The 14,727-nt window shown below is 43.4% G+C and overlaps 1 protein-coding gene across 4 annotated transcripts in view; it reads left to right on the plus strand.

Moving 5' to 3' along the window:
* Nucleotides 1-14,727, plus strand: part of IPO9 (importin 9) — a 52,412-nt gene that overhangs the window by 19,126 nt on the left and 18,559 nt on the right. For 3 of the 4 annotated variants that reach the window (XR_009867990.1, XM_062211584.1, XM_062211585.1), the window contains exons 4-13: nt 403-604; nt 5,331-5,419; nt 7,223-7,309; nt 7,822-7,941; nt 8,031-8,131; nt 8,302-8,360; nt 9,240-9,391; nt 10,035-10,133; nt 10,998-11,104; nt 12,407-12,546. Coding sequence is in view for 3 of the 4 variants with exons in the window: in XM_062211584.1 (XP_062067568.1) it covers nt 403-604; nt 5,331-5,419; nt 7,223-7,309; nt 7,822-7,941; nt 8,031-8,131; nt 8,302-8,360; nt 9,240-9,391; nt 10,035-10,133; nt 10,998-11,104; nt 12,407-12,546 (1,156 nt within the window). In the remaining variant the exon portion in view is untranslated. Of the gene's footprint in view, nt 1-402; nt 605-5,330; nt 5,490-7,222; nt 7,310-7,821; nt 7,942-8,030; nt 8,132-8,301; nt 8,361-9,239; nt 9,392-10,034; nt 10,134-10,997; nt 11,105-12,406; nt 12,547-14,727 lie in introns of those variants that run through there. The other variant, XM_062211586.1, reaches the window with a different exon arrangement.

The following is a 14,727-nucleotide window of genomic DNA, read 5'->3' on the forward strand; positions in this document are numbered from 1 at the left end:
AAGTTGAGAATTAAATGAAATTATTTCTACTTTGTACAGATTTTGAGGTATAACGTCTAGAACCATTTAAATTTAGACAGTTATGATCATGTTTTGAACCTGTGACATCCAGTATGATAGCTATCAGCTGCATGTGGCTGTTGAGCACTTAAAATATAATTAGTGCCACAGAACTGAAGATTTTGTTTAATTTTAATTTAAATGGGCACATAAAGCTAATGACTACTGAAATGAACAACATGTTTAGAGATCACAGATGAACTCTGTGAACGGATTATTTCTCCAGTGTATATATGGGATTTTCCTGTGAACATATAGTATCTTATGTACATTTTTGTAGTACTGGGCTCTGCTGGTTATTTAAAACCTGATCTAATGGCAAATGGACTTTCTCCTCTATAGGCAAAAATTGTCATCCGGGAACTGTTGCCCAATGGCTTGAGAGAATCAATAAGCAAAGTGCGCTCCAGTGTGGCCTATGCAGTATCAGCCATTGCCCACTGGGACTGGCCTGAAGCCTGGCCCCAGCTCTTCAACTTGCTCATGGAGATGTTGGTGAGCGGAGACTTAAATGCTGTCCATGGAGCCATGCGTGTGCTGACAGGTACCAGAAGCCTTTTCCCTGGTGTTGGCACTTGGATCCTAAGTGACAGGAGTCTTACAAGAAGCTGTGTGTTAGAGTGGGGATTGCTACCAGTGCTTCTCCTTCCTCTTATACCTCCATATCTACCCTCCAGTAGCTCCCCAGTTAATTCTTGGGGAATTAAATTGGTATAATACCAAACCTTACCTTTTAAGGATACAGCGATAGCATAGTGACTACATATTCAAATTTTGAATTCACATTTGGCTTTACTTTGACCCCTCATTGAGTCTGAGTGTCTTTGTATACAAAGATTAGGATATATCATTAGATGATAATACTGACTACCTCAAAGGAGCTTTTGGTAGCTGAAATGAACTAACCAGATGCCAGTGTTGTGACACAGCTTCAGTGCCAGTGGTTTAAGTCCTGGCTACACCATTTCTAATCCAGCTCCCTGCTAATGTGCCTGGGAAAGCAGCAGAAGATGGCCCAAGTGCTTGGGCCTCTGCCACTCACATAGGAGACCTGGATGAAGCTCTAGGTTCCTGGCTTCAGTCTGGCCCAGTCCTATCTGTTGTGGCATTTGAAGAGCAAGCCAGCATATATATGATCTCTGTTTCTCCCTCTCTCTTTCTAACTCAGCCTTTTAAATAAATAAGTAAATCTTAGGGGAAAAAAAATGAACTAACCTATATAAAGTGTTTAACGTAATAACTGACGTGGTAAATAAATACTGAGTACATTTTAGTCATCATTTTCATCATTATATAATATTTCCATTTAGTTCAACCAAGGCAAAGAATAGTCAAATGAAATTTTTTGTTTGGAAAGCAAAGAGATAGAGGCAGACAGAAAAAAAGAGAGAGATCCTCCATCTACTGATTCATTCCCCAAATAGTCACTGAAGCCTGGAACCTCGTCTTCCAAGTGGGTAGCTGGGACCCAAGGACTGGAGCCATCACCTGCTCCCTCCTAGGGTGCACATTAGCAGGAAGCTGGAATGGAGACAGAGCAGAGCTGCAGCCGAGACCTGAACTCAGGCACTCTGATGCGGGGTGTAGGCATCCCAAGCAGCGTCTGACTACTGCGCCAGACACCCACCACCTCAAATGAAATTGTTATTATTATTTACAAGAAAGAAGATAAAAACTGTGTAGCCACTAATCCTGTCATTTAGCCAACTTAAAGAATGTGCAGTCTTTAGCATCTTTCTCTATGTTCTGAGCAGTTGGTGAAAACACTTTAATTTTTTTAAGATTTGTTTATTTATTTGAAAGGCAGAGTTACACAGAGAAAGGAGAGGCAGAGAGAGAGAGAGAGAGAGAGAGAGAGAGAGAGGTCTTCCATCCGATGGTTCTCTCCCAATTGGCCGCAATGGCCAAAGCTGCACCTATGCGAAGCCAGGAGCCAGGAGCTTCTTCCAGGTCTCCCACACAGGTGCAGGGGTCCAAGAACTTGGGCCATCTTCTACTGCTTTCCTGGGCCATAGCAGAGAGCTGGATCAGAAATGGAGCAGCTGGGACTCTAACTGGCATCCATATCGCTTCAGGCCAGGATGTTAACCTGCTGCGCCATAGCTCTGGCCCCCACTTTAATGTTTAGTTCAAGGAGATTTGATGGATAAACCTGTAAAGTTATCAGTTTGTAAACATGTTTATCAATCCCTCCAAGAACCTGCTTTTGTATATCCTTAGATTTGGCCTGAATTTCCTAGTTCGTTGCAGGTTTTGCTCTGCTTCCTCTCCCCTAGATGAATTCACTACTCTGTTTTGCCTTCAAGAAATCCTTACCTGAACTTTAGCCATGTTACAGATCTTTTAGAAATCTTCCATTTAGCGTAGCAATTACGATGCCTGCCTCCCACAGTGGAGTGCCTGGGTCCTATTCCTGGTGTTGGTTCCTGACTCCAGCTTCCTGCCGTTTGCAGGTCCTGGGAGGTAGTGGTAATGACTCGGTTCCTGCCACCTTCATGGGGGACCTGAGTTGTATTACCAGACCCTGACTCCAGCACTGACCCAGGCCCAGTTATTGCAGGCATTTGGGGAGTGAACCAGTTAATGAGGGAGCACACGTTCTGTCTGTCTCCCACCTTCCCTCCCTCCCTCGCTTCCTTTTTCCTTCTCTGTTACTCTGCCTCTCCAATAAATTAATAGGAAATATAGGGCTGACGTTGTGGCACAGCAGGTTAAGCTGACACCTGCAGCACTGGCATCCCATATCAGGGCCAGTTCAAATCCTGGCTGCTCCACTTCCAATCCAGCTCTCTACTAATGTGCTTGGGAAAGCAGCAGAAGATGGCCCAGGTGCTTGGGCCCCTGCTTCCTATGTGGGAGGCCCAGAGGAGTTCCAGGCTCCTGGCTTCAGCCAGGCCATTGCAGATATTTGGGGACTTTCCATTCCAGGGATGGAAGATACCTTTTTTCTGTGTCTCTCTGTAAATATGTGTCTCTTTAAAATAAATAAGTAAATAAATCTTGTTATTTAAAAAAGGAAAGAAATCTTTTCCTTTTGTGCAGTTTTTACAGATCCCACCTGTTTCTTACGTGTTTCTCTGTAACTTACTGGCTTACCTGAAATGTCTTTATCTGGTTGTGAATGCCAGTTCTATTCTTTTTGAATCACAATCTGCTGAACTTGGCATCTAGGCCAGTATTACAAGTCCATGTGATATTAATGTTAGATATTATCAATATTATGTCAAAAGAAAAAATCCTTCCTCCTTCTGTATGAAACTCCCCCTTCCAGCCTCAGCTGCTTTTTTTAGCTGTCCAGTATATCACTGATTATTTATAACAAATTTCAGTTTTTAGCTCAGATACACAGCAGATTTACCAAGATCAAAATGTTCCCTGCCTGGATTTTCACTTCTCTTTTCCTTACATGTCCTTTGTGACCCATTATTTAAGTGACTTGACGTGGAATTGATCTTCTGGGTTTTTCTATACAGCTTCGTAGTGCCAGGATCTCAATTAACAGATGTTCTACAAGGAAAGGAAGCCTTTTGCCTCCCAGTCTTCCAGCACGAGGGGAAGAGTGGTTGTACGTTATCCCAGTCAGGGTGCTGACTAAGGAGATCATTGCTCAGTGAGATCACTTTTCTGTCGGCCACCGGGAAAAACCATTGTGGAAATATGTGTCCTTTGTAGTGGAGTCACCAGGCACAGAGTGGATGGCAGCCAACTCCATTCCCAGAGAGCTCTGCTCCAAATATTTTCAAAGGAAGGCAGACTGTTCTGACAAAGGAACTCAGGCATGCATGAAGGTCGGGCATTGGTGGACAGTCGGGAGCCATTCGGGGGATGGGACTGACTCTTGAGGAATTTTTAGGATACTGTGCCATGTTCCAATCAAACTTACCTGTAGTATAAAAGACTACCAGAGCTCATGGGGTGAAGGAAGTGCAAGCATAGTGACCAAGAGTTGAAATACACGGTTTTTCCTTGGTCTCAGAGAATTTTGGAGATTGAGGTGTTGGTGGTATTCTAAATGTTTTCTGACTTGCTGAATGGCCTTGGAAAGTCTCTTTGGGACTTAGAGCTATAAAGTATTAATAAGTTGAGACTGCCAGGAATGCTTATGGGAGAGTCAAAAATGTGGTTATGTACTTATTAGAATTAAATTATGCTACGTTTTCCGTAAAACTTATTACCAGTATGCTAGTCATCATAATTGTTTGAATTAATCTTGGAGTTGGGGGGTTAAATGAAATAGAACACCCACTGATCAAAACTCAGGATTTATTGTTCAGGAGGACACCACAGCTAGTATGGAAGACCCAGCCTGGAGTATTTGATCTTCATTTGACTTGAGGGGGTTGATAGCGCCTGCCATGTGGAAAGTGGAAATCTGGAAAACTCCAGCTTGCATGTCCAGCTGTGTCCCTTCCTGGGCATGTTCCAGCTGGTGGTGCTGTGGACAGGCGTTAGAGAAGTAAGCAGTTATTGGAACTTAGAGACTCGTATCTCCCTGTTTAGTAACGTGGAGTATGAGATCCTTTTTGCTGTCTGCTTTATTTTTTGGAAGTGAGGGGAAAGGTGACTTATTTCCCTCACCTTCTTCAAGCTTCCTCCTACAGATAGGTTCACATAGGAAATCACTGTGTTTCAGTTTGCACTCTGACTTTTAGGTCAGTAAGTGGCACCTACTGAAAGAGCAGCATAGCAGGATGGAGTTGCAGCCAGGTACATTTGTGCAGGTTTTGTGATGTGCATTGAAGCAGGTTGCCAAGGAAGAATACTGAGAATGGAACCAAAGATAAAGACCCGTAGTGCCCCTGGAGGTTGACAGATGGGCAAAAACTGACTTAATGTGGGCTTTTCCCAAGTTAACCCAACAAGGACTCGTGTGCAGTCCTATTACAGATTTCCTTCCAATGTTTACATTAAGGTCTTCTTTCATAATCTCTTGTGTTTTGTTTTATCTCCATGTTCTCTCTTCCCTCTGACAAATAATCAGTAACTCCTGCTGTTTCTCCTTCTCCAGGAAGAGGCCTCTGGGCAATGTCCTGACCTGCACACTGTTAGGGAACTGCCACTTAGGAGCAGTCCTGAAGTTTTTGTACTTAGTGTCCTTTTTTTTTTTTTTTTTTTTTTTTTTTTTAACTTCTATTTAATGAATGTAAATTTCCAAAGTACAGCTTATGGATTACAGTGGCTTCCCCCCCCCCCCCCCCCCCGTACTTAGTGTCTTTATAAAGGAGTACTTTATTTATTTATTTTTAACAGTATCTTTTGTTTCTTTGTAGAATTCACTCGAGAAGTGACAGACACACAGATGCCACTTGTTGCTCCTGTCATTCTCCCAGAGATGTATAAGATCTTCACCATGGCTGAGGTATGAAATCTCAGCTCCAAGATGCCAGCAATAAGGGCTGTTCAGGCTCTGTTCAGCCTCCGCGTCTCAGGTGGGAGATCATGGTGTTTGCTGTTGATCCCCATACCGAAAGACTAGAATGGACAAATATCTGGATTAACCACAGACTTTTCACTCCTAATGACAAGGGCAAGCCTTTGATAAGAGTAAAGTAGCTGGGGCTGGCGCTGTGGCGTAGGTTAGGTCTCTGCCTGCAGTGTCAGTGTGCCATATGGGGTTTCTTCACTTCTGATCCAGCTCCCTGCTAATGTGCCTGAGAAAGCAGTGGAAGATGGCCCAAGTATTTGTACCCCTGCACCCATGAGGGAGACTTGAAAGAATCTCCTGGGTCCTGGCTTCAGCCTGGCCATTGCAGCCATTTGGAGAGTGAACTAGCAAATGGAAGATTGCGCACATTCTCTCTCTGTCTCTCCCTCTCCTTTCTCTGTATTTCTATCTTTCAAATACATAATTTTTTTAAAAAAAGAGTAAGATTGCTGAAATAATATATCTATCTATCTATCTCATATCTCCTGGCATCTTCTAACTCCTAAGTACCTTGTGTCTTTCTGCCACCTGGGAGTTCCCTTGAGGTATCCCACCTAAGCTAAGTGGAAACAGTGTGTCCCTGCATTGCACATAACACACCCTTAGTATACTGTATATGGGTTTGATTAACGTGTATGCCAATGATAACTCATCTCGGTAAGCTATGAATACCCCATGGGTAATGTTTTAGCCCTCCCATTCCTTTCTAGTCCCAGCCAGTTGGCTGCATTTTGGGAGAAGTACATTGGCCATGTTGGGGTTCCGAGAACTCTCCAGCCTGACCTTTTTTTTTTTTTTTTTTGACAGGCAGAGTGGACAGTGAGAGAGAGAGAGAGACAGAGAGAAAGGTCTTCCTTTTGCCGTTGGTTCACCCTCCAATGGCCACCGCAGTTGGCGCGCTACAGCCAGTGCACCACGCTGATCCGATGGCAGGAGCCAGGTGCTTCTCCTGGTCTCCCATGGGGTGCAGGGCCCAAGCACTTGGGCCATCCTCCACTGCACTCCCTGGCTACAGCAGAGAGCTGGCCTGGAAGAGGGGCAACCGGGACAGAATCCAGCGCCCCGACCGGGACTAGAACCCGGTGTGCCGGTGCCGCAAGGCGGAGGATTAGCCTAGTGAGCTGCGGCGCCGGCTCAGCCTGACCTTTTTAATCAGATCTGCTCATGGAGCCCTTTGTAATGAGCTAATCCCAATGAGTTCTAACATGATTCTGCTCCTTTCCTATTCTGAATTACAGAAGTCTGTTCCATTTTTAATTTTTAATTTTTTAAAAAATTCTATTTATTTATTTGAGAGGCAGAGTCACAGACAGAGGGGGAGAGACAGAGAGGTCTTCCATCTGCTGGTTCACTCCCCAAATGGCCTCAACAGCCAGAGCTGGGCCAATCCAAAGCCAGGAGGTTCCTCTGGGTCTCCCATGTGGGTGCAGGGGCCCAAGCACTTGGGCCATCTTCCACTGACCTCCCAGGCCATTAGCAGAGAGCTGGATTGGGAGAGGAGCAGCCCGGATACAAATTGGCACCTATATGGGATACTGGCACCTCAGGTGGAGGTTATCCTACTACACAGTACTGGCCCCAGAAGTCTGTCCCCTGAACATGAATTAATTAGTTCATATCTCTCTAAGGGATCTGATATCTTATGAGGATTGATTATTCATAGTTTTACTTCTAGTCACAGATGCACACATACATTCACACTTCTATCTCATGACTGTGCTGTCACCTTTTTCCCAGGTGTACGGTATTCGAACCCGTTCCCGCGCTGTGGAGATTTTTACCACTTGTGCTCATATGATCTGTAACATGGAGGAGCTGGAAAAGGTAAGTGAGCCCACATCATATTGAAGAGTCTTTCTCTGTTGTAGGCAGAGCAATGGTGCGCTCCTTATAGCAATAGCAGAAAGTACAATAAGTGGTGCCTAGATAGAACTAACATTTTGATGAAATTTTTAGTTTGTAGGTAGCATGACTGAGCACCTTATCCAGTACCATTTTTATACTACTCATCACCAAGAACTCTCTTACTCTTTGAGGGCCCTCTCATGAGAAACAGAGCTACCTGCAAATTGCTGAGCCCTGTGATTCAGGAGCAGTTATGGAAAGTTGGTCCATACATGATAGGTGTTAAGAGGGCTAAGGGGAGGAACTGCAGTTGTTGGTTAAGGAAGTAGGACATCCTGAGGAGCACCAAAAGTGATTTTATAGCTGTGCCCTTCTGATTGTGACCTGAGCCTGGAAAGAGCTGTGGGGGCCTCAGATTTCAGTGTCTGATATGTACGCCGAAGCCCTGGGTGAGAGGCTTGTCCTGCCTTGACGCCGATTTCTGTTCCCAGGGGGCAGCCAAAGTCCTGATCTTCCCCGTGGTGCAGCAGTTCACAGAGGCCTTTGTTCAGGCCCTCCAGATACCAGATGGCCCCACGTCTGACAGTGGGTTTAAAATGGAAGTCCTGAAGGTAAACCTTGACTGCCAGTGAGACATTTGGAGTTTGAGGAGGAGGTCTTAAATCATTGATTTCTTGTCTATCACTTGTTAACTTCTCAGGCAGTGACAGCCCTGGTGAAAAACTTCCCAAAGCACATGGTGTCCTCCATGCAACAGATTCTGCCTATTGTTTGGAACACCTTAACCGAGAGTGCAGCTTTATATCCTTTCCTGAAAGCTTAAGGGCCCCGCTACCTTCTGTGTTTGGACATCCAGCCTTGGGTCATATGGTTCCACTTGATGTGTGGAATATGATTGAAATGTGTAACATCCCCTTGTAGAATATGTGTAAAGCAGATTCAAAATTCTGTTTCTTTACTCTTCATCATACTTATGTGAGGACAGAAGTAAATTATACAGAGGAAGTAGAAGATCCTGTGGATTCTGATGGTATGTAGTTTATCTGATCTTTACAGAAATATACCAGTTAGTGAGAAGAGAAATCTAGGAGATGCTTCACTCTTAAAAGCGTTTTCTAATTGAGGTTCCTTTTGGTGTATTAGATGTGAGGAGATGAGACATGACTGTCTTCTGTCTATTCCTACAGGCATTTAAATAAATCACGTAAAATCATAGGATTCCTGAGTTGGAAATGATCTCTTAAAGGCCATTTATCCAGCTTTCTTCTGCTGTTTTGTCTAGTCTAATTTTGAAGTCCCAGATGATGTTACTTTTCTGTTTGAATATTTTTAAGTATTGCAGATCAAGAATAGACATGCTAGAAGAAATATATTCAGTGTTTCTGGTTCTTTTACTTGGAAAACCAAAGAGTATTTGATATCCTCAAAGTTCTTTTTTTTTTTTTTTTTAAGATTTATTCAGACATTCATTTGAAAGGCAGAATGACAGAGAGCAGGGGATCATCCATCTGCTGGTTTACTTCCTAAATACCCACTACAGCCAGAGCTGTGCCAGGCTGAAGGCAGGAGCCAGGAACTCCATCCTGGTCTTCCAGAAGGGTGGAAGGAATCCAAGTCCTTGGGCTATCATGTGCTGCCTCCTAGGCACTTTAGTAGGAAGCTGGATTGGAAGTATAGTAGCCAGGACTGAAATAGCCCTCCAATATGGGATGTGTACATCCCAGGTAGCAACTTAACCCACTGTGCCACAGCACAGCCCTTAAAATTCAGCCCTTCTTCCAGTCCAATCTCTTAGGACTAATAATTTTCAAGCACTTTAAATATTCATAATAATGTAGTTTATTTCTAGCATGCATGCTCTCCTTTTGCATTCTTATCATTAATTCCTTCTCTTGTGTATTTCCTGTAGGTGAAGTCCTGGGCTTTGAAAATCTCGTCTTTAGCATATTTGAATTTGTCCACGCCCTACTAGAAAATAGCAAATTCAAAAGCACTGTTAAGAAAGCCTTGCCTGAGTTGATATACTATATAATCTTGTATATGCAAATCACTGAGGAGCAGGTAAGTAATATTTGGGAGACGGTCATCAGCTGTATTTGGAAGGTGCAACTTGATCAATATGAAACCTTGGTCAAATGAACACCAAGTCTAAAAATAAACATGAGAATAGCTCTGTGTGGAGTTCTAGGAAACCTTTGACATCATTTTATTGCCAGTTCCCTGGGTATTACAGCTTTATCAACTCCCAAATTGGATAATTGGTATCCCTGGGAACCTGTTCCCTACCCAGATGTAGTGAAATGTAGAGAACAGATCGTTAGCCTGTTGGTCATTCAAACTGGGAAAGAACTTTCAAGATAAGATGGTGCCCCGTATAAGAGAGCACAGGAGCTGGCATGATTTCACAGTAAATATCCTATCACATTTCCTATATCCTGAATATATTCAGAAAATCTATCAAAGAATAACAGCTGATTGATGGTAGCAGAGAACAAGTAACCACCAAATTCTAAGGTAGAGTCTGCCAAGGAGTAATAGCCATTTCCCCCTTCCCTTTGTAGAGGACTTGTTTCTCTACAACACAAAGTAAGGCTTTTGAGGATACAGGTTGTTCAGAATCAAAGATTGAAGTCTTCTTTGTCTGTAAGGGAGCACGTTAACCAGATTAGCAACCTCACAAGACCTACTTTGATCTTGTCTTCAGATTAAAGTATGGACAGCCAACCCGCAGCAGTTTGTAGAAGATGAAGATGATGATACCTTCTCCTATACCGTTAGAATTGCTGCTCAGGACCTGTTGCTGGTAAGAGGGTTACCTTGGTACTCCAACCAGATCATCCTAATCAGCCACTTGAGGGTTTGCTGTTCTTCCTAGACGTTTAACCCAAGTGTTTGTTGCAATGTTTGTTGCGTGGCTTTATCTCAGACTATTTTGGGGATACAAGAGAACTTCTCAAATGAAATTTGAGACTCAGAGATTCCACAGTCCTTGTCACTGATTCTGATTTACCAGTTAGTATTGAATGTAAGACTTTTGCAGAGGATAAAGTACTCCAATGAGTAAGAAAGTTGAATCAGTAACATTTCCATTTAATCATTCTTCACCAACAGTCTATAGCACACACCCAAAGTTTGCAAAATTTAAGAAAAAATACTGAACATCAAACATCTACTCAAGTTTCCTTGGCATCTCCTGGAGTTCTCTCTAGGCTGACACGCTGTGGAGAAATTGCCACTTGCTCTCTTGGTAGGAGCTGTGTTGGCGACTCAACTCTCATCATCATTTAGTATTTCTAGGTACCAGTGAAAGATTGCACTCATTCTCAATTAGTGGATTAGCCTTGTTTTTCCATAATTGAGCTTCAAGAGAATAAACATCTGGACCATTGTCCAAAGCCGAGCCCATCATTTTCAAGTATGATCTGCTGCTTAACAGCTACAAGGAGCAACTGGCTCCCCTTAACTCTGCTTAGGCGCTCAAAATATAGATACTACTTCTATTCCATTAGAGTTCTGAACCAGTGGGGCACAGTTTTAAAACCTAATCAGTTTGTGTGTATGTGACATACTTTGAACTGTTTACTTCCAGCAGTTCTCATTAAAGCAGTTTGCAAATGAAATGCATTTAATGTATAAAATAGGCTTATTAGCCTTTCTTTATCCCTAGGCCGTGGCCACAGATTTCCAGAATGAGAGTGCAGCAGCCCTGGCGGCTGCAGCCACTCGACATTTACAGGAAGCGGAGCAAACCAAAAGCAGTGGCACTGAGCACTGGTAAGAATGAGAACAGATGCCTAACCTGGGGACCTGTTTGGGGCATCAAAAAAAAAAAAATTTTTTTTTTTTTTTTTTTTCTGAAAGGCAGAGTTATAGAGAGGCAGAGGCATACAGAGAGAGGTCTTCCATCCACTGGTTCACTCCCCAAATGGCTGCAACAGCAGAGTTGAGCCAATCCAAAGCCAGGAGCTTGCTACTTCCGGGTCTCCCACACGAGTGCAGGGCCCAAACAGTTGGGCCATCTTCTACTGCTTTCCCAAGCCATAGCAGAGAGCTGGATTGGAAATGGAACAGCTGAGACTTGAACCAGTGCCCATATGGGATGCTGGTGCTGCAGGCAAGGGCTTAGCCCATTATACCACAGCACTGACCCCAGGCTATCAGATTTAAGGCAAACAAATCTTTGCTTTGAATCATTGTGCCAAAGCAGTTCATCCCAATCTTAAAATGATTGGATGCTTTTAACTTAGCTGATTTAGGAAGCTTTGAGATTAAGTAGTTCTATTTTAATTTTTGGAGAGTTTATTTATTTGAAAGGCAGAGAAAGAGAGAAACAGATATCTCCCATCCTCTGGTTCACTTCCCAAATGCCTGCAGTAGCCAGGATTGGGCCATGTCCAAGCCAGGAGCCTGGAACTCAATCTAGGCCTAACACATGGGTGGCAGGAAGCTGGAATGGGAAGTGGAACCAGGACTCGAACCCAGATATTACGAAATGGGATGCAAGTGTCTTAACCACTTTGCCAAAGGCTTGCCCCTAGTTTTGTTTCATTTAGAAAAATCTGTTGTTGGGGCCGGTGCTGTGGTGTAGTGGGTAAAGTTGCAACCTGCAGTGCCGGCATCCCGTAAGGGCACCAGTTCGAGTCTGGCTACTCTACTTCTGATCCAGCTCTCTGCTGTGACCTGGGAAAACAATGGAGGATGGCCCAAATCCTTGAGCCCCTGCACCTGCGTGGGAGACCCAGAAGAAGCTCCCGGCTGCAAATTAGCCCAGCTGTAACCATTTCAGCCATTTGGGGAGTAAACCAGTGGATGGAAGACTTTTCTCTCTCTGTCTCTCTCTCTCCCTCCCTCTCTGTAACTCTGCCTTTCAAATAAATCTTAGAAAAAAAAAAAAGAAAGAAAAACCTGTTACTAAATTTCACTGTTTTCAGCCTACCGGTTTAAATTGGAGGGGTAGATAAATGGTTCCTTTGGGTCGGGTTAAGCTGGAATGCCCTTTTTAAGTCTTCTTTCCTTAAATATTTGTCTTTTTGTCAATATAGTTTGTTTTACCAGGCTGTGGTATCCCTTTGGCAGGTGGAAGATCCATGAGGCATGCATGCTTGCCCTGGGTTCAGTGAAATCCATCATCACGGACAGTGTGAAAAACGGCAGGATCCATTTTGACATGCATGGGTTCCTGACCAACGTCATCCTTGCAGACCTCAACCTCTCAGGTGCGTCTCAGTGCATGTCAGCATTCTGGAAAGTCTAGGCCTGGCAGCAGCTCAGTTATGGTGTTCACTTAGGTGGAACAGGTGCACGTATGTCCTTGGGGTGGAAATTGTTTGTACTTTAGAGCTTGAGCTCGCCTGAGCCTCTAGAACAGTCCAGAGATCTTGACTCGGGCTTCACCGAGTAGGAGACTAAGATTTCCTCATTCATAATTCCACTCTGCTGTTTGTCTTTCCTCTTCAGTGAATGCTCCCATTTGTGGCTGCTTTTGGCATTTGAATGGAATGTGAACCTGGCTGCTGTAGCCTGAGAACTCTGGCTTATTGGGTCCAGAATGCCCTCTAGCACTCTGTCAGACTCATTCTTCCTGTTTATTTCCTGCCATTTTTCTCATACTATATTCTTGGACATTAGCCACATAATTAAAATGTTCCATTCATATTTCCATGTTAGCCTTTGCTGTTAAACTGATTTCTCCAACAAGGCAGCGTAGTAGCTAAGAATCATTGTCCATGTTACAATGTGTGCTATGTTTCTGCCTATGCCATCCTTAGGACCAGATCCCCATTCCAAAAATACTGTTTTTGCTGCTTTTCTCAGTACCTAAATCATAGGACATTTGACAGTGTTTCCTCCATCTGTTTATTCAGTTACCTTTCTCTTTTTATTTTAAGATGTATTTATTTATTTGAAAGTAGAGGTACAGAGAGAAAGGGAGAGACAGAGAGAGAGCAGGCTTGCATCCCATCCACTAGTTTCATTATCCAAATGGCCATGACAGCTAGGGGTAGGCCAAGTGGAAGCCAGGATCCCAGCACTCTATCCAGGTCTCCTTCCTAGGTGGCAGGGGACCAAGCACTTGGGCCATCTTCTGCTGATTTCCTAGACCAAAGCAGAGAGCTGGATCGGAAGTGAAGCAGCCAGAACTTGAACTAGCATTGCAGATGGTGGCTTAACCTAACCTGCTGGTCTCAGCACTGGCCCTGGTTGTCTGTTCTTCATAAGATAGCCTACGGAATAGCCTGCTTCATTTGAAAACATGCTGCTCTGTGACTCCACGTAGCTAATTAGTTACACGACGTCTCACTCCGTCACTTCCATTCTCTGAATCACAAAATTGAAGTAGCTGCATATCCAGACCTCACATTGACTGGCGATATCTTATTTCACTGTACACTCACTTTGTGCTGCTTTATATTGTAGTTGGCGAATGTGTTTTCTCACCTGCTAGGATGGAAGGTCTTTGAAAGTAGAAATCATCCAAATGCTTTGCCTATGATAAGCTTTCCATAATTACATGCCGAATGAACATATGGGGATTTCGCAAATCTATCAACATTTTCCCTGCAGTTTTTCCTAGCAAATAAGCTTCAAAAATTTAGAGCTTTTAGAATATTTGATATTCTTAAATTCGTATCTGAGAAAAAGGCTCAGTATGTGTTATTTACAAGTGTGTGTGTTTATGTGTTAATCCTGCTTTTAGCTGGAAGCATTTCTGCACCAATCAGACTTTATTTAGTCTGCAGACTCCTTTGGACTCTCTCTTTTTTTTTAAGATTTATTTGTTTGTTTATTTATTTATTTAAAAGGCAGAGCTACAGAGAGCCAGAGGCAGAATGAGAGAGAGAGAGAGGTCTTCCATCTGCTGGAATGGCCAGAGCTGAGCTGATCTGGAGCCAAGAGCTTCTTCCGGCTCTCCCACACAGGTGCAGGGGCCCAAGGATTTGGACTTGGGCCATCTTCTGCTTTCTGAGGGCGCAGCAGAGAGCTAGATCAGAAGTGGAACAGGCAGGATTCAAACCAGCGCCCATATGGGATGCTGGCACCACAGGCGACAACTTAGCACACTATGCCACAGCATTGGCTCCCCTTTGGACTCTTAAAAATTGTCAGAAATCCCAAAGAGATTTTTATGTAGGTTTTTGTTATCGATATTTGGCGTACTAAAAATTAATACGAGAAAGGTACTTTCCATTCCATTAACCTTTATCAGTTATAATGTCACATCATGTAACCTGGAAAACTTGCAACTTAATACATACATAACCATGTGAAAGAATGAGGGTGAAAAAGACAGGTGATAGCATAGTGTTACGATAAAAATAGTCTTTACCTGAGGAACTCCCAGAAATCCTTCAGGAACTATACTTTGAAAACTAGTGCTCTACATAATATATATAAAT

This window comes from Lepus europaeus, chromosome 14 (assembly GCF_033115175.1).
Source record: "Lepus europaeus isolate LE1 chromosome 14, mLepTim1.pri, whole genome shotgun sequence".
In the NCBI taxonomy this organism is placed as follows: Eukaryota; Metazoa; Chordata; class Mammalia; order Lagomorpha; family Leporidae; genus Lepus; species Lepus europaeus.